The following is a 23,180-nucleotide window of genomic DNA, read 5'->3' as shown; positions in this document are numbered from 1 at the left end:
TTTAACTGATTAAAGGCAATTTCTTCTTTTTCAGTCCATTTAAATGTTTTCCCCTCTTTGGTAGCTTCATATAGGGGCTTGGCAACCTCAGCAAAACCTGGAACCCAGAGGCGGCAGTAGCCGGCTGATCCTAGGAATTCCCTCACTTCTCTTTGGGAGGTGGGAGTAGGGATCTTTAGGACAGTTTCTTTTCTGGCATCTGATAACCGCCGCTGTCCACCCTCCAGGATATATCCCACGTAACTTACTCTCTTCCTGCATATCTGAGCCTTCTTCATGGATGCCCAGTACCCTAAGGCCCCCAGGGTAGGCAGCAGTTCCTGGGTCCCTCGCTCACAGTCTTTTGGCCTTGTCGGCAGCAATCAGGATGTCATCTACGTACTGTAGGAGGGTGAGGCCAGGGTGCTCCCTTCTGTACTTACCCAGGTCCTCGTGTAGTGTCTCGTCGAAGATGGTGGGTGAATTTTTGAATCCCTGAGGTAGCCGTGTCCAGGTTAGTTGCCCACTGTAGCCCTCCTCCGGATCATGCCACTCGAAGGCGAACAAGGGTTGGCTCTGGGGTGCCAGCGGCAGACTGAAGAAGGCATCCTTTAAATCTAGTACAGTATACCAGACCCTGGAGGGCGCCAAGGAGCTCAAGAGAGTATATGGGCTGGGAACAGTTGCGTGTATGTCCGTGACCCTCTTATTTACTTCCCGGAGGTCTTGTACCGGTCGGTAGTCATTTGTGTGAGGCTTTTTGACTGCCAGTAGGGGGGTGTTCCAGGCAGACTGGCAAGGAACTAGTACCCCTAGGCTTCGTAGTCTCCGGATGTGTGGCTGGATCCCCTTCCGGGCCTCCTGAGACATGGGGTATTGTTTGATCCTTACCGGACTCTCTCCTGGCTTGAGCTCTACCAGGACTGGGGTCCTGTGAGCGGCTAGTCCCATCCCCCCGTCTCTGCCCAAACCGAGGGGAATTCTTGTACATCTGTCTATATTATCCTCTCTTGGGAGCGCCTCCTGGTGGAGGCGGTATTCATCCTCCAGTTTCATGGTCAGGACCTGGATGGGGTGGCCCTTGCCATCGGTGACCTGAGGCCCCCCCTTGTCTGAAAGTTATCTGAGCTCCAATCTTGGTCAGTAAGTCCCGTCCTAACAGCGGGTAGGGGCATTCTGGTATTTCCATAAAGGAGTGGGATACCCGGCCCGTTCCCAAATCTACTGTTCTTCGGGTAGTCCATGAATACTGGCTCATACCAGTTGCCCCTTATACCCAGGACTTCTTGCTGGCTAGTTTACCTTGTGGGGTGCGGAGGACCGAATGTTGTGCTCCGGTGTCGACAAGGAAGTCAACAGAGGTCCCCTCCACTTTAAGAGTTACCCTGGGTTCGGGGAGAGGGTCCGAACCCCGACTCCCCTAATCACTTAGTTCATCTAGCTCTAGGACTTTTACTCGATCAGTCTTGCTTCCCTTCCCGCCGGCCCTTTTTGGACAATCAAGGGCCGAATGCCCTATCTCCTTGCCGTATGCGCACTGATCCTTCTGCAGCCTCTGCTTCCTCCCCTTGGTGGTTCCTTTACCTTTTCTTGCGTCGTCTGCCAGCTGCCGGAGATGGCGGTCTCATTCCTCGGGGAAGTCAGCAGTGGTAGCTAGTAGTATTCTGTCCAGGTCTTGAGTCTGCTTACTGCTGGCAGCCGCCATGGCGCGAGCCTGCTTGTCCTCAGGAGGCTCCCGGTTATTATATACCTTTTCGGCTACCACCAGTAAGTCCTGCAGACTTTTTTCTCCTAGTCTATCTATTTTCTGTAATTTTCTCCTAATGTCTACGGCCGATTGGTTTACAAAGGCCATGATAACAGCTGCCTTGCTTTCCGGAGCCTCTGGATCCATGGGGGTATAGGTACGGAATGCCTCCATGATCCGTTCTAAAAAGGCAGCCGGAGATTCATCTTTTCCCTGTTGTACATTTCCTACCTTGGCCAAATTGGTTGGCTTTCTAGCAGCCATTCCGAGACCCCCCATTAGAGTCTGGTGGTAGACCCGGAGCCTCTCCTTACCTTCTGCCGTGTTGAAATCCCACTGGGGCCGAGTTAAGGGGAAGGAGGCATCTATCTGAGCCTGGTTGGTGGTGGGATTCCCGTCTGCACCTGGAACTAGTTTTCGGGCCCCATTGAGGATTCTTTCTCTTTCTTCAGTCGTGAACAGGACCTGCAAAAGCTGCTGGCAATCGTCCCACGTGGGCTGATGGGTAAAAAGAACAGAGTCTAATAAATCAATAAGCCTTGCTGGTTTCTCGGAAAACTTAGGATTCTGAGCTTTCCAATTGTAGAGGTCACTAGTGGCGAAAGGCCAATAGTGATGGGGCTGATTCCCCTCCGCATCCGGGAGTCCGGTGGCTCGCAGGGGCAGAATAGTGGAGTCGGCGGCGGAGGCGGATTGCTCCCTCTGAGCCCTTTGTCTGGTAAAGGGCGGGCTTCCCACTGGAGCGTTTCCACCTCCCGCTCTCAGAACAGTGTCTGCCTCCCCCGGAGGGGGAGGATGGTGTTCTTCCGGCATCCTAGAGGGGTTATACGGGGGAGGAAAAATTAATTCTTCTTCAGTAACCCCCTGTAGGACAGGGTAGAGGGGTGCTGAAGGCTGGGTAAGACTTTTCTTCTTCTTTGTCCCCTGCAAAGCAAGAATGGGTTTGGCTCCGGAGGGAGCGGGGCTAGGAAGGGCTTAAGCCAAGAGGGTGGGTAGAGGGGTAGTCTGAGTCTGTCCCATAACGTCCGTCCAGTAAGTCCACAGAACAAAACAGAGAAACACAAAAACAGACAAACAGAGGGCCCCTAGAAAGTCTTCCAACTCCGTGGAAGCAAAACTGAAAGCTAACTTAGACCTTTGAGGGGATTCCACGTCCCTCCAAAACCGATGAGGGGATTCCACGTCCCTCCAAAGACGATGGCCTCACGCCAACCAGCGGGAGCGACCCGCCTCGTCTCAGACCTTTGAGGCGATTCCACATCCCTCCAAAACAGATGAGGGGATTCCATGTCCCTCCAGAAGGGAGAATAGGAATGTCTTCTGAAACTCCCAGCCCGTGGTCCTCCAGTGCGTCCACTTAGACCGCGTCGGGCACTACCAGAATTCCAGAAATGAGCTCACACAGAAAAGACAGAACAAACAGACAGACACTAACCGTGGCCAGTCAGGCTCTCCGGGTCAGGGGTCCCTCGGGGGTCTTGGGGATCCCGGACGAGCCCCCAAATGTTATGCCCAGAATTTGTGATCCCCGAATACCGCCAGGGAGCCGAGTCCGATGTAAAAGCAAAAGAGCCTTTATTCAAGCTAGCTCAAGCTCAGTCCCCTACCTGCACCGACGCAGCGGTGAGATACCAGGGAGAGAGAGCGAGTTTCAAAAGGACAAAGGTTTTATTGGGGCCTGAGGCAGTTGGTGAGGTAATGGCTATGGCCTCAGCCGATTGGCTGGGGAAGGGTCCGAGTCCTGTTAGGCAGGTGGGGGGGGGGGTTACTCAAGGGGAGGAGGTGTGGTCAAGGTGAAGGACACAGAACAAGATGGAGTCGGCTGGCGTAGGCCCACCCTTTCATTTACACCACAGAAAATAGTCACCTCTACAAATCAGAGCTTGATGGTTCGTTTTGTTGATGGTCTAAATGTTAGAAAGTGATCAAGAAAACACTAATAATGCAGATTCAACCTAAAACTGGGTTGCACTTACAGCCATTACATTGTAAATAGCACAAGTCGAGAAAATAGTCTTCCGGAATTTGAAAACTAATGCGATTCAGCAAAGAAGTTGCTCATATCACTGACAATGAATGCCTTGGTTGTTTCACTTTTGTCTTACTCGTTAATGTGAAAAAAAATATCAGCTGACATTTACATTAGGAGTATTCACATTCATCAATCGTGTCGGCAACTTTTTTGCTGAAACTGATAGTAATCAATAACTTATAGTAGTTTGATTTTGACACTATTGCTGGTGATGGACTTATAAAAAACTGATAGCAGGTTTTGCAAGAAATTCCAAATCACATTGAAGTTACAGGTGTGTGGGATTTGCAATAAAGGGTACTGTATATTTTATTATTTGTAAACTGTATGCTATGCATTTTTTACATCAGTAACTTATAACAAATGTGTGTGTGTGTGCATGTGTATGTACTTTTTTTCCTGGAGAGCCATTAAACAGTTACTGTCACACCACCACACGTATCACATCCACACACATTCCATTGGCAGGAATGTAGTCAAATGGCCACACTTAGCTTCAAGGGATGCTGGAAACATAGTCCATAGCTGGGTGGCCATGTGCCCAGCTAAAATAAAGGCTTTGTAGGGGAGCCCTTCTCCATATATCTTCCCCACTGAGAGCACTAGCTGACTCTGGTCAGCCATTTGGATTTTCCAAGGCCACAGTTATGGCCTTCTTGTACGTTCACCCGAAAGCCACCCTCCAGAGTTACCTCTAGCTCCCTCTCAGAATTTCAGGAAAGTACGAAGTATAGTGTCCTGATGGGATAGATTTCCAAACTTTGCTCTTCACCTTCAAGTGCCTGCTTCCTGCCCTTACCGTCACCATAATCGTGGATGCTGGAATTCCATGGAAATGCATGGAAAGCTGGAAAGGCATTCCAGCAGGGCCGGACTCCAGAGTGGCCTTTGAGTAGTTTTGTGCCCCAGACCAATGTTTTGAGGTATATTCATATGGGTTCTGTGCCTCTATAAGATAGGGGTAATAAAAATACCTTGAAGGGTGATTGTAACAGTCAAAGGACACAATATTTGGGGAAGTTTTGTTGTCTAGAAACTATAATTCAAATGTGAGGAGCAATTAAGCCAAATTCCTACCTGACTTTGGTTTGTGATCAGGCTCAGAGAAACCCTTTGTAAAAGGGCTTAAGTACTGATATACACTGATATATACTATTCTGATATTGGCATATTACATTTTTAACTAAGGAAAGATTCTTGGCTGTTTTATTACAACAAAAGCAATACTGTTAAAAATTTAGAAAATGTAAAGTAAAAATAAGAAACGGAAAATACATTATATCACCACTCAGAGATAACCACAATTTATATTTTGATAGAGCTCCGATAACTATTAACTCGTGGTCGTGTTTGTTTATTTGGACTCCCACCTACACCCTCCAACCCCCCAATAAGATCATGTTGAAGAAAGTCCCAGACATCATATAATTTTATCATAAAAATTTCAGTATTTATCCTTACATTTATGGACACTTGAACTCAATATAACCTTATATAAATATCACACCTAGGGGCGCCTGGGTGGCTCAGTCGGTTGAGCGGCCGACTTCGGCTCAGGTCATGATCTCACGGTCCATGAGTTCGAGCCCCGCGTCGGGCTCTGTGCTGACAGCTCAGAGCCTAGAGCCTGTTTCAGATTCTGTGTCTCCCTCTCTCTGACCCTCCCCTGTTCATGCTCTGTCTCTCCCTGCCTCAAAAATACATAAAACGTTAAAAAAAATTAAAAAATAAAATAAAATAAGTAAATAAATATCACACCTAAAAATACATGTTTGGGGCCAGGGGGCATGTTGGTTATCTCTGTCTGTACCATCCACTCAATTGTGCTGTGAACCTCAAACTGCTCTAACAACTAAAGTCTATTTTTTAAAAAAATAAATAAGTTACCAATATTATCAAAAGATGATCATTATTTAAATTTCCCTAATTGTATATTCTTTTTTTATAAGTTGTTTTCTTGTATTTTTGAATATTGGGTGTTTGTCTTTTTCTTCTTTATTTGCCAAGCTGTTTACACATTAAGGGGATTAACTGAGGTGAAATTAATTATTATTGTTATTCTGATTACTTACTGTTATTCTTCCAGGGAAAACCATGGAGACTTCAAGACCTTCTTCCCAGACTCAAGATCACAGTCGAGTCCCTGGAGAAACAGAAGATCTGGACTGTATGTTTGCCTCCTCTCACCCTCTGGGCAAAGCCACGTGGGAGGTAGAGTCCAGCAGTGCTGGTGGAACAGAAGGCTCTGCTTAGCTCATGTTTCACAGTGGCTCAAGTCACAGTTGAATCCTCTGGAGAAGTAGTGTTTTACACACACAGACATGCACACACACACACACACTTGGTCCAGTCTGTCCCCTAGAACCCTTTAGCTTTGCAGACCCTCAGTTGCTTCCCAAATCTCAAGGGGGTTCTGGGGACTTAGGAGAGGGTCTCGCACTGGGGAGAGTCCCGAGAAGGTGGGAATGGTCCTGCTCGGCCCCAGAATGGGGGATGAGAGGGTTCGCTTGACCAGATCATACCTGCCCTGTAATTTACAGTGAATCCTACATTGGCAACACAGTCTAGTGACCTCTGGGCAGGATGGGGGCTGAAAAGCCCCTCTCTAGTCTCCATATTCAGAGAAATTTATGCCTTGGGTCTTCCTAGAGCCCCTGAGGCTTCTGAGAACTCTGATCTCCTGCACCTTCCACTGGCCCTACATGTTTGGGAAAAGATCCCAGCCATTCCTGGCCCCCAAGTCCAAGGAGACACCTGGGGAGGTCTTGGTGGTCTCTGGGGTAGGAAAGGCAAGAAACACTCATCCTTGCCTATGTGTGCCTCCCAGATGGAGAGACGGATTTCCACAAGCAAGACAGGGAAGCTGGACTCTTTCCTCAAGAACAACCCAAGAGAGACAAGTGTTTTTCCTCCTCCTCCTCCTCTTCATCTTCCTCCTCCTCTTCCTCTTCGTCATCCTCCACTTCTTCAGGTATAGCAAAGATTAGTACATATGTATATATATTCGTAATATTATTCAAGAAAAGCATTTACATGAGAAAACAATCCCCCATAATCTCCTGCCTTGATACTTCAACTCTATTTTTCCATATTCCCTTCCAGACCCCACCTGTCGATACATGCAACTTGTACACAGTTATAACTAACCACACAGACAATTTGGTCCTCTGTTTAAAAATTTTTGCCGTCATATCCTGAGTATTCTGTTATTCTGTGATATCTTTACAGCTAATTTTCATGCTTCCCAGAAAGCCCCTCAAGCGGCTGCGTCTCATGTAAAGTAATTTTAGGCTTTTCAGAAGCACTCTGCTGTTGAACTCAGTGCACCAGCCTGCCTAGGTCCAAACCCTTTCTTTGCCACTGTGTGTGTCCTTTTGGGTAAACTGCTAAACCCAATGTGCCTTGGGGCCCTCATCTATAAACTGGGGATGATAGCAAAAGCTACTACCTCATGGAATTGTGGGGAGGATTACATTCTTTACACATCTAAAGTCTTAGCACCTTGCACATAGTAACAGCTCTAAAAAAAAAAAAAACTGTTAAGATTATCCCCTGGAGTGCCTGAGTGGCTCAGACGGTTAAGCATCAGACTCTTTATTTCGACTCAGGTCATGATCTCGCAGTTTGTGAGATCGCGCTCCATGCTGGGCTCTGTGCTGTCAGCCGGAGCCTGCTTGGGATTCTCTCTTCTCCCTTTCTCTCTGCCCCTCCCCGACCTGTGTGCTCTAAATAAATAAATAAATATTTAAATATCTAAAATTAAAAAAAAAGTAGGAAAAGGAAGAGAAAATACATTTATAACGCAGTGAGGTAAAAAATCTGCTTACAGGGGCGCCTGGGTGGTTCAGTCGGTTAAGCATCCAACTCTGGGTTTCGGCTCAGGTCATGATCTCCGGGTTTCGTGTCGAGCCCCACATCGGGCTCTGTGCTGGCAGTGTGGAGCCTGCTTGGGATTCTCTCTCCCTCTCTTTCTGCCCCTCCCCCACTGCACTGTTTCTGTCTCCTTCAAAATAATTAAATCAAAAAAAAAAAACTTAAAAAAAATCTGCATGTAAGTAGACCCAGACAGACCCTTATTGTTCAAACCCTTATTGTTTGAGAATCAAGAATGGATATACACACCCATCCCCGATTAGGTTTAGCCCTGGAAGAAGAGTTTCCCGGTATTATGGGGCTCTTGCTTGTCCTTTTTTTTTTCTCCTCCCTGGGTGGGAGGTGACATTCTGTCTTCCCATTCAGGTTGACCCTTGGGGGTGCTGCTCCCCTACAAATGTCCTCCCCCAAGTGTGACCATAAGCCCCTTCCCTCAGGTCTCTGCAGCACACATGGGACTGCCTGTGATTAGCAAAACTGAACACTAAGGAAAAAGCAACAAGAAAAGAAACACAGAAGCACAGAGACATGCTGATATTGGGATTCTGATCTCTGATCCACAAAGGCTGGTCTGCTGCTAGAACTCACACCCTGCCCATGCTTTGGGCTTTGCTGGTGACCATTAGCCCTTTCGACCCCAAGCCTGGCTGGCACTTCACTGTATCCTCAGCCTTCCTCCATACTGGGGACCCTAACTCATAGTCCAGCAGCCAGTACTCCTCTCCCTATATATCTTTTTTAATGCATCCTGTTGCTTTTTAATTAAAACTTTTTATTGTGCAAGATTGCACATAGAAACACTGTAAAAATGTGGAGCATATAAGGAAGTAGAAAGAAGAAAATCACCCTGTGCTCTGTCACCCAGAGATAATCACTGAACACATATTACTGTGTTTCCTTACATTTATTCAGTAAATATTTGTTAAGCACCAACATGTGCCAGGCTCTGGGATGGATACTGGGGTACCAAGTAGCAGCAAACTGTGACTCTTTCTGCCAGGGTTACTTTTTTAAATAATCGAATTAGAGAGCACATATAAAAATTGTCCTCATTTTAGAAAGCATTTAATACTATAATACCTTTTACAAAAAATTACATATTATGAATACATCATAGAGAAAGCTAAAATAATGTTCATTTTTCATGTTGAGGGAGGTTGTCCCTGGCCGATAGAATTTGGAATAATGTTTTGTTTCATTTTCTGTGTTGTTTTATATTTTGCAAAACGCAATGAAAAAGTTTTTTTTACATTGATTAATATTTATAAAATACAGAAAAGAAGAAAATAGAAGCTAACCAAAATCCCATCTTCTGAGATAAATACTGCCATTGCAACTTTTTTTTCTTAATTTAATTTATTTTTTTAGAGAGAGAAAGAGGAGCAGAGAGAGAGGGAGAGAAAGAATCTCAAGCAGGCTCCATGCTCAACGCGGAGCCAGACGCAGCGCTCATTCTCAGGACCCTGAGCTCATGACCTGAGCCAAAACCAAGAGTTGGAAGCTCAACCAACTGAGCCACCCAATCACCCCTGCTGTTGTAATCTTGATGTACTCCCTGATGCCTTTTCCTCTGTACCTAGCTGACATCACATATGCACTGATTTTAAAACACAGTTAATCTAGCTTCCTGGAGATTTAAAATTTATCCACGATTAAGCAGGAGCTCCGCAAGCACACTGAGGGACATTCACGCTGCCAGAGCCATTCGGTCATCCTCAGGAAAAGGAAGTCCTCTAGACATGAAGCCAGGAGCTCCTGGCTCCCAGGCCTGAATTCCTGCAACACTGACTGGTCCAAGTGCTAACAACTCTGTCATTCTTCAAGTCTTGATCAAGCTCCTCCTCCTGGCTGGGCACCCTTAGAACAGTAGGGACCCAGGTCTTGTCCTTCAGGAGTTCAAGATGGTTGGAGAGACGAACACCATCACCGTTGGCCCTCATGCCCACTGTGTCAAGCACAGATAGCTGATGCGGTCGTAACCCAAATGAGGGAGGGCGACGATGAGCGTGAACTGGGGCAGTTAGAAAAGCCTTCCTACTCCTTAATCTTCAAGATAAAGGAGACAAATGGGAAGGGCCTTCCCAGTGGGAGCAAAGATGATGTAGGGACACAGAGATGACACAGCCCCTGTGCTTATCATAGGATGCCTCAGGTGACCTCATCTTATCTTCATGAAAGCAACAGTGGAAATATTAAATGAGTTGTCCAAGGTCACACAGAAAGTTTGTGGCTGATCTCCTACTCCTCCCTCACCACCGCCCTTCCCCCCCAAACAGTGCTCTTTCCTCCAGACCACACTCCTCATATAAGCTAAATTCTGAGAACAAACATCAGAACGAATGTATTTCAGGCTCATGCCAGGCTGAGGTTCTCCTGGAGTTTGTGTTTGTTCCTTGCAGGGAGCAGTGATGAGGACCAGCACCCCAGAGTAACCCGAAAACGTCGGCAGAGCCAGGGGGCTGGACACCCCCCCAGGGACAGCTCACCTGGTAGGCGATAAGCCTTGCCATTTCTCCTTTGCCCACCCAGCTCCTGATTGAGTTTCTCAGTGGGAATGAGCATACCTGCGTGAAGATGTTCTTCACAGGGTGCCTGGGTGGCTCAGTCGGTTGAGTGTCTGACTTCAGCTCAGGTCATGATCTTGCTGTCCGTGAGTTCAAGCCCCGTATTGGGCTCTGGGCTGACAGCTCAGGGCCTGGAGCCTGCTTCTGATTCTGTGTCTCCCTCTCTCTCTGCCCCTCCCCCGCTCATGCTCTGTCTCTCTTACTCTGAAAAATGAATAAATGCTTAAAAAAATTTTTTTAAAGATGTTCCTCACAGCCGTGTTTATAGTAAGGCACCAATGGCAAGCAGCCTCGTGTCCAACGACAGCAAAATACACCCTTCCCTGGCTACAGTTCTGTTCTTCATACATCTCTGAAGTGACCAAGAAAGATGCCAAATTATATGACTGGTTTGATCTCATATATACTCTGTAAAAATTCACACATACGTGGCCATAAATAAGACTGGAAGGAAAAATAGCAAAGTGTCAGGAGTGGTTATCTCTGGATATCTTTGGATGGTTAAATTGTGGGTGATTTTTGGCTTTTGCTTTTTTGGCTATAAAATAGAACAGTGAACGTGTTCTATTTTAACAACCAGAAGAAAACTTTTGCAAAAATAAAAAATTTAAATACATTTTGGCCTAAGTGGGTTGTGGGAAGAAAAGAGCATGAGGCGAAGAGTCTGTATTAATGCCTAGTACAGAACCTGGCACACAGAACCTGGGAGATGTTTAATCAATGCTGCCCAGAAAGCTAGAGTTGAGTTCTGGGCTCTATTTCTGAAGATAAAAGTGATTATGATTGCAGGTTTTGGTGACAGATCTGGGTTTGAACCCTGGAATTGCCACTTACTGGCCGTGTGACCTTCAGGGAATAATTTAACTTTGTGACCCTCAGTTCCCTTACCCATAAAATGGGGGAAGAAGAGATACTTATACCTTCTTCATTGGATTTCCATAAGGATATAACAAAGTATTTTTTTTTTAAGTTTAGTTTTTTATTTTGAGAGAGCACACAAGCAGGGAAGGGGCAGGGAGAGAACCCCAATCAGGCCCCACACCGTCAGCACAGAGCTCAAGGCAGGGCTGGATCTCATGAACTGTGAGATCATGACCTGAGTGGAAATCAAGAGTTGGATGTTTAACTGACTGAGCCACTCAGTCACCCCAGGGTTCTAACAAAATGTTAAATATAAATATCTAAGTTCTGTGTTGGTACATAGTAAGTGCTCAAAAACTGGCAACTCTGACTATTGACTTTGAAGGAGGCTCAGGTCCTCTCAGATCCTCAGGACCTCTCAGACGCAGGTCCAGGAAGCTGACCACAGTCACCTCTGAGCGTGTGGGGGGGTCAGACAGCATAAAGGGAAAGTACTTGTGAAGGCTGTCTTGCCTCTTAAAGACTGCCAGGCTCACCCCAGCACAAACAAGGCTTATGTTACTTTTTAAGACTTCAGATGTGTGGGAGATGGAAGCTGTCCTGGGATACTGTGACTGGGAAGAGCTGGCTAAAAGGATGTTTCCACTCAGGTGCTGTGCATGAGGAGCCTGACCTTTTGAAGGACGAGCTTCAGCTCTATGGAGGTAAGTCATCGTCCAGTGGCCTTGGAGAAAAGGGAACTACACAGAGACGTGAGCTCTCTGGACTTTGTGGGACAGAAACAAGATCACGAGGGTGTTTCAATGAGCTGAAAAGTGCTAGGAAAATATAGGAAATATGGCCAGATGAATGGTTAGAACATTGGCGGATGGGGATGGGGGCAAGCATTTTCTACCATGGGGAGACTGCCCCGGATTCTCTTCTGAACTATAATCTTGACTTGCAGGGCGACCTAGATAAGTCGGCCAATCTTTCTGGGCCTGAGCTTTCCAACCAGCGAAATAGAACATGATTAGCACGCACTATCTTGGAATAGTGGGCTGTGTACACATGCATGGGAAAATTAAGGATCTGATCTCTAAATACTTCATGGAATAATCATCTCCAGACATAGTGGTTATTACAGTAAGGAGTTATAAACATGGCACTTTGCTTGGTAGCACTTTGATGCAATGGGGGCAATTTGTAGGAATGAGCCAGTTTGCCAAAAAAGCCTAACAAACGCGTACTGCAGATACGAAAATGAAAACCTGTTTAACTTTGTTTAATCCAACATTTCTATAATCTACATAGTCTCCTAACACCTGATAATAAGGTGTTAGATAATAATTCTAAGAAAGGTAAACAGAATATTTTAATCTCTGCATCAAGATATTACCGGTGTTTTCCTCTGGGTGGTAGCATTGTGGGTAAATAGTTAATACTGTTTTATTTGCTTACCTGAACTCTTTCTTTCTTTGTTTCTTTGTTTCTTTGTTCCTTCCTTCCTTCCTTCCTTCCTTCCTTCCTTCCTCTCATTCTTTCTCTTTCACAAAGCCAAGTATTACTTGGTTTAGGAAAATGTTTTTAATTACTCAAGTACTGTGGGAATGGTTTCACTGGGTGTAAAATGAAAGAGAGAGAAACGGTTACATTTACATATATTTAAAAATGTTTTTTTCTCATCATAAAAGTAATTCATATTCACTGAAAGGTAGATATCACCACAGTTTGTGAATTTGTGAATTACTTTTCCCCCCCAAGACCTAGGAGATTCTAAGTAAATTACACTCCTAGAGTTTCATTAATTCATACTGTTCTTGATATGTTCTCCGTACCCTCAGTACTGACCCCTCAGGTCACCTGCAGATGATGTTTCCTATTTGCATATCAACATAAAGACATATTTGCATAAAAACAGTTCAGCATGTTTATTGTTGTGTGCTGAGTGCCCTCTTCTGATGTTTGTGTCCTGAGGCTGACCCAATGAAGAATGGGAAGTGTACAGGTGTGGTGACTACCTGTTGGGGGGGGGGGGATGCTACAAGGGGTTCTCCCTGCCCTTGAGGGAAAGGATTTGACAGGCTGGGAGAGAGGTCCCCAGGAACTAGAATAAGCACCAAGAATCAGGATGAATGGGGTGGGTAGGCCACCCTAAACCAGATTAATTGGGGAGGCAGCAGCTCGGGACAAGTACAGAGGGCTCAAATCAGCCTCAGCCGCCCAGACAAGGAGCTCAACACTCAGCAGGGTGTGGGGCCAGAGTTACCAATGTGCAGCCCAGCTTGGTTCCCATGAACTCAGGGCCTGGTGGGGCTGGGCCACATGGCTAGGTGTCGTCATCTGCATCTGTGTAGTCATGAACAGGCAGAGGTTGCAAACTGATGCCCACATGTGTGCAGATGTGTTTTATCTAGCTCAAGGAACGTTACTATTATTATTATTACATTTCATCAATTATACAACTCCTACTTTTTCACATTTAGATATCTCTAAGGTCAGGATGCATCTGAAAATTGCTGGCAACTTACAATTAAAATTGGCAGTGGTTTTCCTTACATAGTAATATAGAAAATAATGTCATTTCTCACAGATGATGTCTTTGATTCAGTGGAATACAAGAGGTGCCCACCTTTTCTATAATCAAGAAGTTAATGTAGGGGCACCTGGGTGGCTCAGCCAGTTGAGCGTCTGTCTCTTGGTTTCGGCTCATGTCATGATCTCATGGTTTCTGAGTTTGTTCCAGCCCTGCATCGGGCTCTGTGCTGACAGTGTGGAGCCTACTTGGGATTCTCTCTCTTTGCACCTCCAGTGTGTGCTTTCTCTCTCTCTCTATTAAAATAAATAAAAAAAAAAGTTGATATAAAACCTGGATTTCTGGCCTCTTGTGGGAAATTGGATGACCTGTAACACTGGACAGGCCTTTCTACAGTGGCTTTTGGTGGCTGGTGGGTAGTTGCCCCTTGAGATGGAATAGCCCTCCAGCCTGCTCCAGTCACCTCTTGGCCCACTCAGATCAAATGGAAAGTCTCTGAATGAGATCCATCTGCCCCACAGTATAACTGCTCCCCACCCAGAGGATAATGGATATGTGATCGCTGATTTTCCTTCTGTGTAGGTGTCCCCGGAGAGGTGGTGCCCTCTGGAGAATCAGGTGAGTGTCCAGTTAGGGGATAGGGGTTGTCAGTGCTGATGATGAACAGGTCTGGGCGTTTTGTTTCCCCTGAGAGAGCCAGCTATCAGGGTTCCTGGGTGTGAGTTGGGGACTCCAAATCCACTTGCGGACCCGGGGCTCTGACCTGGGCTCAGTCAGGCAGGGGCCCAGTGCAGATTAGAAAGGGGCTTTAGGCAAGAGGCAAGGGGATTTCAGTCAGCAATCAATAGATAGAAAGATCCCTTGGGAGCTGGAGAATTTGACTCGGGATTTTCAGAGGTGACCTACTTCCTCTGCTAGGGTGGAGGCACCTGTTAAGGGCCCAAGCTAGCCTGGCATTAATGTTGAGTTTCTGATTTCCAGGACTCCGAAGGAGAGGCTCTGACCCAGCAAGTGGTAAATACACAAACTCCAAGAGGAGAGGGGGAGGTGGCCTCCATTCCAGGGGGGTTAGGGCAGGACCAGACAGCCTGAGAGGGTGGGTCAGTCAAACAGGGACTACATCACCAGCCAGAGTGTCACCTTGATTCTGGGAAGGGCTCTCCAAGCTCAGGAGAAAGGAAACAGAATGTAGACTCAGGTTGGGTAGAGGAAGGGGTCAGTGGGGGTCCCAAGGACAGACACACCCCACCTTCACAGCTTTGCCCTGATTGGCCCTGTGGTGAGTGCCCTCTGACCCAGGAAGAGGAACCCAGGAGAGCCGGTCTGAGTGAGGCAGAGAAGAGAAAACCCCCCCTGGCACCCCTCTTCGAAGTAAACACTCATCTCTCTCTTGTTCCTAAGGAGAAGTGGAAGCCTCTCAGTTAAGAAGACTGAATATAAAGAAAGATGGTAAGTGGGTGCCTGGGTGGCTCAGTCAGTTGGGTGTCTGAATCTTGATCTCGGCTTAGGTCATAATCTCATGGTTCGTGGGACTGAGCCCTGCGTTGTGCTTTGTGCTGACAGTACAGAGCTTGCTTGGAATTCTCTCTCTTCCTCTCCCTTTGCCCCTCCTCCCCCTCAAAAAAAAAAAAAAAAAAAGATGGTGAGGAGTTTCGTGTCCCAAAGCTATTTCTACCTGTCTGTCTGGTCCAGATTTCTATGGTTAGAAAGTCCACTGGTGGCCTAGAAAAACAGCGATCACAGCCCACCTCTGTCATGTGTGGTGTTTGCAAACACCTCAGCTTAGAATCATGGCAAGAAGGTGGTATAATGACTCCCATTGTGCAGATGTGGAAGCTAAGACTCAAGGATGGCATGTGGGCTTTCAGCTAGCCAGTAGCACGACCTGGACTTGAACCCTGGTCCTGTGCTCTTGCTGCTATACACGGAGTCAAGGGGATGATAAATGCCCCCTAGGCCTCTGGTCATGATAGGGAACTAGAGGGGGCAAGGAAGCCCTGAGGTTAGATTAGCCTAGACTCTAGAGAAGGAGTGATAAGAACTGGAAGGAATTCCTTTGCTCTAAGCCTGGAATCTGTGAGGGCTTTAGGGAGAAGGATGAGAAAGGGATGTGAGACCAACGTGTTTGATTAAACAAATGGAAGTTGTCCTTGAAACATTTAGGGTTGTTGCAAAAGGCCACCTTTAGGGCATAGGACACCTGGGTGTAAGCCCCTGACTCTGTCTCTGTCCAGCTAAAGGAACCAGGGCTTTAGAACTTTCCTGGGCTATGAAATGTGCCTCACGGGAATAACACTGAGATTCCCAAAGTGCGGGACAGGCATTATACCCAAAAGCAAGAAGGTGATTCCCCTTTCCGCTCTCCTTCCTAGAGCATGGTCTTAGTTTGGAAACCCTGTGTCTTTAATGCCACCCTGTCATTGTCATTGTCCTTCGGACACAGACAGCAGAGCCTCCTCTCATCACGGCCCCTTGACCGAGTCCGGGGCCCTGTGTTCTCTCCCCAGTGCCTGGCAAAGCGCAGGGAGGCCTCACTCCAGAGCACACCTGAACACCTGCCCAAGGCCCAGACCCTAGTCTTGGCTCCTCTCCACATCTGTGTTAGCTAGGAGAACCCTCCAAGCCTGCAATTTCACTTCTGGGTATCGGGCCCACAGAAACACGTGCACAGATTCATGTGTAGTGATGTTTGTGCAGCATCAGTGGTAACAGCAAAAAACACTTCTAGGTTTATCAATGAGGGACCAGTTAACTAAATTGGGTTAAGTTTATACCATGGAACACTGTGCAGCCGTCAAAAAGAACAGGGCAGATCTATTATGTTCTAAGATGGAAAGATGGTCCTAATCTATCCATGAGATGAAGAAAGCAAATGATAGAGCAGCAGGTATACAAATTGGTCCTGCTTTTTTAAAAAAATCAGGTATAGTTAATACACGGTGTTGTATTAGTTTTGGATGTACAATATAATGATTCAACAATTCTATACATTTCTCATTGCTCATCACAATAAGTGTGCTCTCAATCTCCTTCACGTATTTTACTTATCCCCTGCCCCCCCCCCACCTGCCCTCTAGTAACCGTCAGTTTGTCCTCTGTATTTAAGGGTCTGTTTTTTTGTTTGTCTCTCTTTTTTCTTTGTCTATATGTTTGTTTTGTTCCTTAAATTCCACATATCAGTGAAATCATATGGTATTTGTCTTTCTCTGACTGACCTATTTCACCTAGCATCATTCCCTCTAAGTCCATTCAGGTCCTTGGCTGAGTAACACGCATATCCACTCAACTTTCAATGGATACTTGGGCTGCTTCTATAATTTAGCTATTGTAGGCAATGCTTCTATAAACATCAGGGTGCATATATCTATTTGAATTAGTGTTTTCTTTTTCTTTGAGTAAATACCCAGTAGTGGAATTACTAGATTGTATAGTAATTCTATTTTTAATTTTTTTAAGAAACCCCGTATTGGTTTTCTACAGAGGCTGCACCAGTTTGCATTCCCACCAACAGTACACGAGGGTTCCTTTTTCTCCACATCTTCGCCAACACTTTTTATTTCTTGTCTCTTTTACTTTAGTTATTCTGACAGGTGTAAAGTGAACTCTCATTGTGGTTTTCATTTGCATTTCCCTGACGATTAGTGATATTGAGCATCCTTTCATGGTGTCTGTTGGCCATTTGGATGCTTTCTTCAGAAAAATGTCTGTTCACGTCTTCTATCCATTTTTTAATTGGATGATGATGATAATGATAATGATGACGATGACGATGATGATGATGAAGACGATTGTTGTCGGTGTTGAGTTGTGTGAGTCCTTTGTATATTTTGGATACCAACCCCTTATCAGATATGTCATTTGCAAATATCTTCTCCCATTCACTATGTTGCCTTTTTGTTTTGTTGATGGTTTCCTTCACTGTGCAGAAGTTTTTATTTTGGTATAACCTCATTTGTTTAATTTTGCCTTTGGGTCTCTTGCCTCAGGAGACCTATCTCTAAAGAAGCTGCTATGGCTGATGTCAAAGAAATTACTGTCTATGTTTTCTTCTGGGGATTTTATGGTTTCCTGTCTCACATTTAGGTCTTTAATCGATTTTGAATTTACTTTTGTGTATGATGTAAGAAAGTGATCCAGTTTTATTCCTTTGCTGTCCAGTTTCCCCAACACCATTTGTTAAAGAGACCGTCTTTTTTCCATTGCATATTCTTGCCTCCTTTGTTGAAGATTAATTGACCAGAAAAGCATGGCTTTATTTTTGGACTCTCTGTTCTGTTCCACTGATTTATGTGTCTATTTTTATGCTAATACCACACTGTTTTGATTACTACAGCTTTGTAGTATATCTTAAAATCTGGTATTGTGATACTTCCCTGGTTTGGTTTTTTAAAATATGTATATATATATGCCTGGAAAGGCTTTCACAATCACTGCTTGCTTTTAAGGAGGGGAATTTTATAAAATTTTGTAAAAAAATGCATTTTTTTTACAATTGCATTTAATGCTCATTTGACAAATACAGTATGACAGCTCTATATGCCTGGCAGTGCTTTATTCTCTGAGCAAAATCCCTGCCCCAGCGTCCTACTGAGGACAGACAAAATAAATCTATTTTGTATTTATTCTTTGTTTTTTTTTTTTGAGAATAAGTGTGGAAATAAAAATATAACAAGTTGAGTGGTGTCAGTGTTAGAAAAATAATAAAATGAGATAAAGCCTGGAAAGGAGTGGGATTTGGAGTGCTATTTTAGTTGGCTGGTCAGGAGCCGCATCTCTGACTAAAGTCACTTTGGAGCAGAGACAAGAATACTTTTAGTAACTATAAAAAAGAGAAAGAAGCAAATAGTAATATCCACCTCTGCCTTTACAGATGAGTTTTTCCATTTTGTCCTGCTCTGCTTTGCCATTGGGACCTTGCTGGTGTGTTATCACTATTATGCAGGTGAGGGCCATGGGAACAGGGACAGGGTGGGGGGATAGGAGGGACCAGACCTGCAGGCTGACCATTCTCTTCCTCGCTGCCCTTGCAGACTGGTTCATGTCCCTTGGGGTCGGCCTACTCACCTTCGCCTCCCTGGAGACCGTTGGCATCTACTTTGGGCTGGGTAAGTCCCCCCAACCCCCAGAGACTCTTTAGGGTGGTGGCTGGACTGCCACGGACGCTCGCCAAGGGCCAGAAAGCCACAACCTAAACATTTTTTAAAGATTTCCTTATGCTCGTGTTTTCTTCCTGACCACTTTCAAGGTCAATGTGAGGTCATTGGCAAAACCTCATGGAAAAAATGGGCAGCTCCACAAAAATGCAACAAAAACAGTTTAAAGTGGCAAACAAACAGAATTAGCCAGATATGGAAAACAAGGCAGTTCATGGAGTTGGGTACTGAATCCACCGAGTTTCCTGGCACTGTTATTGCTGTTTGAGGTCATTGTTTTTAATAATAATAACTCTGGTACTATTATCTAAGCTTAACCTGCTGCCTGAAATTCCACCATTAATCCTTGTTTGTGTGGGGTAGGCCTTTGTCCGAGGGTAGGTGAGGGCTGACCCTGCGTCCCTTGCTGGGGCACAAAGCTCACGTTCCTTTCTCTTTGTTTGTGAGCAGTGTACCGGATCCACAGCGTCCTACACGGCTTCATCCCCCTCCTTCAGAAGCTTAGGCTAATGGGTAATGTTTACATTCTTCATATGTTCACCTCCTTCCTCCGGATCAGGGTCTTTGGTTGCAAATAAGGCTTAGCATACAGGAAACAACAGCACAGGGCCTGGAGTCAGGGGCCCGGGTTCAAGTCCTGCCTCTGCCGATCTACCAGCTCTGGGGCCCAGGATTGTCTTTTAGCCTCAGTTTCCTCCACCGGGCCGTGGGTGTAATAATACCCACTGTGCAAGTATGTTGTGCAAACTGTGGGAGGAATGGAAGCAAAACACCTGAAGGGTGGACTACAATAGAAAAGTGAAGGGCATCTGGACATTCCTCCTTTCTCAGAGAACTTTACACTAAACCAAACACTATCTTCATCATGATGTTATTTGCCTACTGGGCATACTTCAGTCATGTTGCACTTGATTGATGAGGAACCTGAGGCCCAGAGAGGTAGAGTGACTTGGTGAGATCACACAGCTAGTGTGGCTGGGCTAGGTTAAAGGAGATCCCCTTTCTTTCTTTCTTTCTTTCTTTCTTTCTTTCTTTCTTTTTCTTTCTTTCTTTTTCTTTCTTTCTTCCTGACAAGCAGCTCTTTGCTTACCATCACATCTTAAAACTGAGAGACCAGGGGGCTGTGTGTCTCTGCACCGGGGATATCTGTCTCCTGTAACCCATTTAATTCCTGGAAACCTGTGCCTTCTAGGGTGAATGCATTACCCAACTGTGAGAGATATTTGGGCATCTGGGGGTGATGGTAGAAATGAGGCCTTGCCGCCTTCAGAATCCCAGGCTATCCTGCGGGCTTTGCTTTCCAGGGTTCAGGAAGACCGACTGAGGCCGAGGCAGGGCCGACAGCCAGGCTGAGCCCCACCATGATGGCCACTGCATCTCCCGAGTGCACAAGGACAGAGCCACGTTCTGGGAGACACGCGGTCGGGCTAGGCTAGAGCAATAAAGAGAGCTCTTTTCCTTCCATGTAGTCTGAACGTTGGCACCGGCCCAGGCCTAAGTATCATTCGGGCAGCACTGGCATGCAATCCAGCTGCCAGGATGACATGCAGAGGGAAGGTGCCAGGCCTATCTCCTCCAAGTTACCTGGATCAAGCAGGAGGATTCTAGGATGTCACTGTTCTCAGGAGACAGTAGGAGACCCCTGGGCCCTACAAGCTGTAACCTGTGTGGGCTCCAGATTTCTCTAGAGTCCCTAGGCCATCCAGGTGGGCTCTTCATCTTTTGAATCATCGAGGAAAGAGAGACAGCCCACTGACATAAGGCAGAAAACCATCATGCCAGGCCCCCAGATGAACCTGATACAGGTGAGATGTTGGGGACTAAAACCACAGCACCTTGTCTCAGCCCCATCACCTAGCACCAGCCCCGCTGCCTTGGATTCCATCAAGATTCAAATAAACATTTTCTTCCCTGGACTAAAAAGAATCAGCTAAATGTTCCTTCAGGTTTCTTGAGCGTGAGAACACATTGGGAGTTTCCTTTGACCCCATCTAGTTGGGGAGGGCACCTTGTCTACTGGATAAGGTGTAAAAGGGAATAAATGTAAAGTCCCTTGATGACACAAGTTCAGAAACAGGGTTTTACAAACATTCCTATCCAAAGATCTGGGGCTGTTAGGTACTCTCAGCCCAACAAATACCAAAGCAGTAAAATAGGAGCACACATACACAAAAATCTGTTGCAAACTTGGGTTTTGTAAATGGAGGTACAGAGTCTAGATTGAAGGAGGTGACAGTAGATCCTACTTTACACAGCTAGTCCCCACCAACAGCATGTATTCAGATCTGGATTCGCATGTCAAGAGCAATAGTGACAAGCTAGAGAACACCCAGAAGAAACCAGAGTGAGAAAATAAAGAACGACCGAAGAAATGAGAACTCTTCAACTTGCAGAAGAGGAAAGTGGGACCTTCACTCAGCTCACAGACTCTTGGAGGATATTTTCTCAAGTGTTTTTGATGGTCCAGGTATAGTCACATATGTTATCTGGTTTAATTCTCATAGCAGCTTTGAGAGGTGTCAATCATCCTCATTTTGCAGATGGCGAAACAGAGACTCAAAGAGGTTTAGTAACTTGTTCGAGTTCCTACAGTAAGTGGCGGAGCCGTGATTCGAACCCAAGCCTGTGTTCTCCTTACTCCGAGCTTCCTTACAAAGTGTGGCTAGTCTCGGCCCCCACCCCAGGCACAGCAGCCCTGAGGCTGCTGCAGTTTTTCCCAGTGTTTCCCAAACTTTGGGATTTCTCAAAGTTAGAGAATATTTTTTACGAAGTGACAGGAGGGGGGCGCCTGGCTGGCTCAGTCCAGGGAGTGTGGGACTCTTGATCTTAGGGTTGTGAGTTCTAGCCCTGTGTTGGGTGTAGAGATTACTTAGAAATAAAACCTTTAGGGGTGCCTGGGTGGATCAGTCGGTTAAGTGTGTGACTCTTAATTTCGGCTCAGGTCACGATCTCATGGTTCATGAATTTGAGCCCTGCATCCGGCTCTCTGCTGTCAGCACAGAGCCCATTTTGGATGCTCTGTCCTCTTCTCTCACTGCCTCTCCCCCACTTGCTGTCTCCCCCCCCCTCCCTATCTCTCTCTCTCTCTCCCTCTCTCTCTCTCAAAAATAAACATTAAAAACAATCTTTAAAAAAAAGAAAATCTGGGGCGCCTGGGTGGCTCCGTCGGTTAAGCGTCTGACTTCAGCTCAGGTCATGATCTCACAGTCTGTGAGTTCAAGCCCTGCGTTGGGCTCTGTGCTAACAACTCAGAGCCGGGAGTCTGCTTCAGATTTTGTGTCTCCCTCTCTCTTTGACCCTCCCCTGCTCATGCTCTGTCTCTCTCTGTCTCAAAAATAAATAAAAACATTTAAAAAAAAAAAAGGAAAATCTTAAAAAAATAATTAACTAAAATAAAAAGTGGGAAGAGGGCTGCCAACTCTCCCTTGATAACTGAGGATAATAAAAACAACAAAAAACATCAACTTTCAACATCATTTTGTGAAAGAAACAATAGTTTTACACCAAAAAAGCAGGGAAATTATCATCAGAAGCAAAATAAGGTTTTAAATGAATAAATGGTGCTTTATGAAAATGGTACTGTATGAAAATGCCCTTTTTCCTCAAATCACTGTGGTTTGGTAAAAAATCTTCTTTGGGAAACCATGAAACTAGAGAATTAAATTCCTGAAGACTTGTACATCCTTTTTTTTCTACTCGTGTTCTAAAACACCTCTCTCAATGAAGCTTAAGGCATTATTTCAGAAGAATAGTGACCTACGGGTAGGGAATGTTCTTTTAAAAATTTTTTTTGTAATGTTTACTTATTTTCGAGAGAGAGACAGACAGACAGAGCATGAGCAGGGGACGGGCAGAGAGAGAGAAGGAGACACAGAATCCATAGCAGGCTCCAGGCTCCGAGCTGTCAGCACAGAGCCCGACGCGGGGCTCAAACTCACGAGCTGAAGTTGGATGCTTAACCAGCTGAGCCACGCAGGCGCCCCTGGGAATGTTCTTGATAGTCACAACTGTGTTGTCTCTCGACATTCAGCTCTGAGCCTGACCCTGACATGGACACCCATGACATAGTCTTCCCCCTTTACTCCTCTTTTTCCAGGCTGTTTGGTTGTCCTGGATCCATGCAAGTTTTAGGAGCAGCTTGTCCAGTTCTGCAAAGAAGCCAGTAGGAATTCTAATAGGGTCGCAATTGCATCTGTAGATAAATTTTAAAAGCCTGGTGCTTCTTTTTTAGTCATTTATTACCTCTTTAACATTTATATTAGAAAAAAAAACATTACCCCAAATTCCAGCGCCCAAAATCAACCACGGTTGATGTTTGGGTGTGTTTCCCATGAGCCTTTAGTGCACGAGTAATTTATTTTTACTTTGGACCCTTTTCTCTTGCACTTATAATAAGGATTTTTCCATTATATAATAAAGATGTTTCCATATGCATCTTTTCCAGCCACTGTGCTTT

At 45.6% G+C, this 23,180-nt stretch overlaps 1 protein-coding gene across 5 annotated transcripts in view; it reads left to right on the top strand.

The window, feature by feature from the left end:
• TMEM40 (transmembrane protein 40) overlaps positions 1-20,650 on the top strand; it is a 65,955-nt gene extending 45,305 nt beyond the window's left edge. For 2 of the 5 annotated variants that reach the window (XM_043588161.1, XM_043588164.1), the window contains 11 exons: positions 5,845-5,925; positions 6,586-6,729; positions 10,031-10,120; positions 11,707-11,760; positions 14,154-14,189; positions 14,553-14,585; positions 14,973-15,020; positions 18,442-18,513; positions 18,602-18,676; positions 19,175-19,237; positions 20,029-20,650. In XM_043588161.1, the coding sequence (XP_043444096.1) occupies positions 5,845-5,925; positions 6,586-6,729; positions 10,031-10,120; positions 11,707-11,760; positions 14,154-14,189; positions 14,553-14,585; positions 14,973-15,020; positions 18,442-18,513; positions 18,602-18,676; positions 19,175-19,237; positions 20,029-20,048 (716 nt within the window). In that variant the 3' untranslated portion in view covers positions 20,049-20,650. The remainder of the gene's footprint in view (positions 1-5,844; positions 5,926-6,585; positions 6,730-10,030; positions 10,121-11,706; positions 11,761-14,153; positions 14,190-14,552; positions 14,586-14,972; positions 15,021-18,441; positions 18,514-18,601; positions 18,677-19,174; positions 19,238-20,028) is intronic. The other 3 variants (XM_043588162.1, XM_043588165.1, XM_043588163.1) reach the window with 2 other exon arrangements.
• The last annotated feature ends 2,530 nt before the right edge of the window (positions 20,651-23,180 follow it).

The sequence above is a fragment of the Prionailurus bengalensis genome, chromosome A2, assembly GCF_016509475.1.
Source record: "Prionailurus bengalensis isolate Pbe53 chromosome A2, Fcat_Pben_1.1_paternal_pri, whole genome shotgun sequence".
Taxonomy (NCBI): Eukaryota; Metazoa; Chordata; class Mammalia; order Carnivora; family Felidae; genus Prionailurus; species Prionailurus bengalensis.
This window is presented reverse-complemented; position numbering and strand designations above follow the sequence as displayed.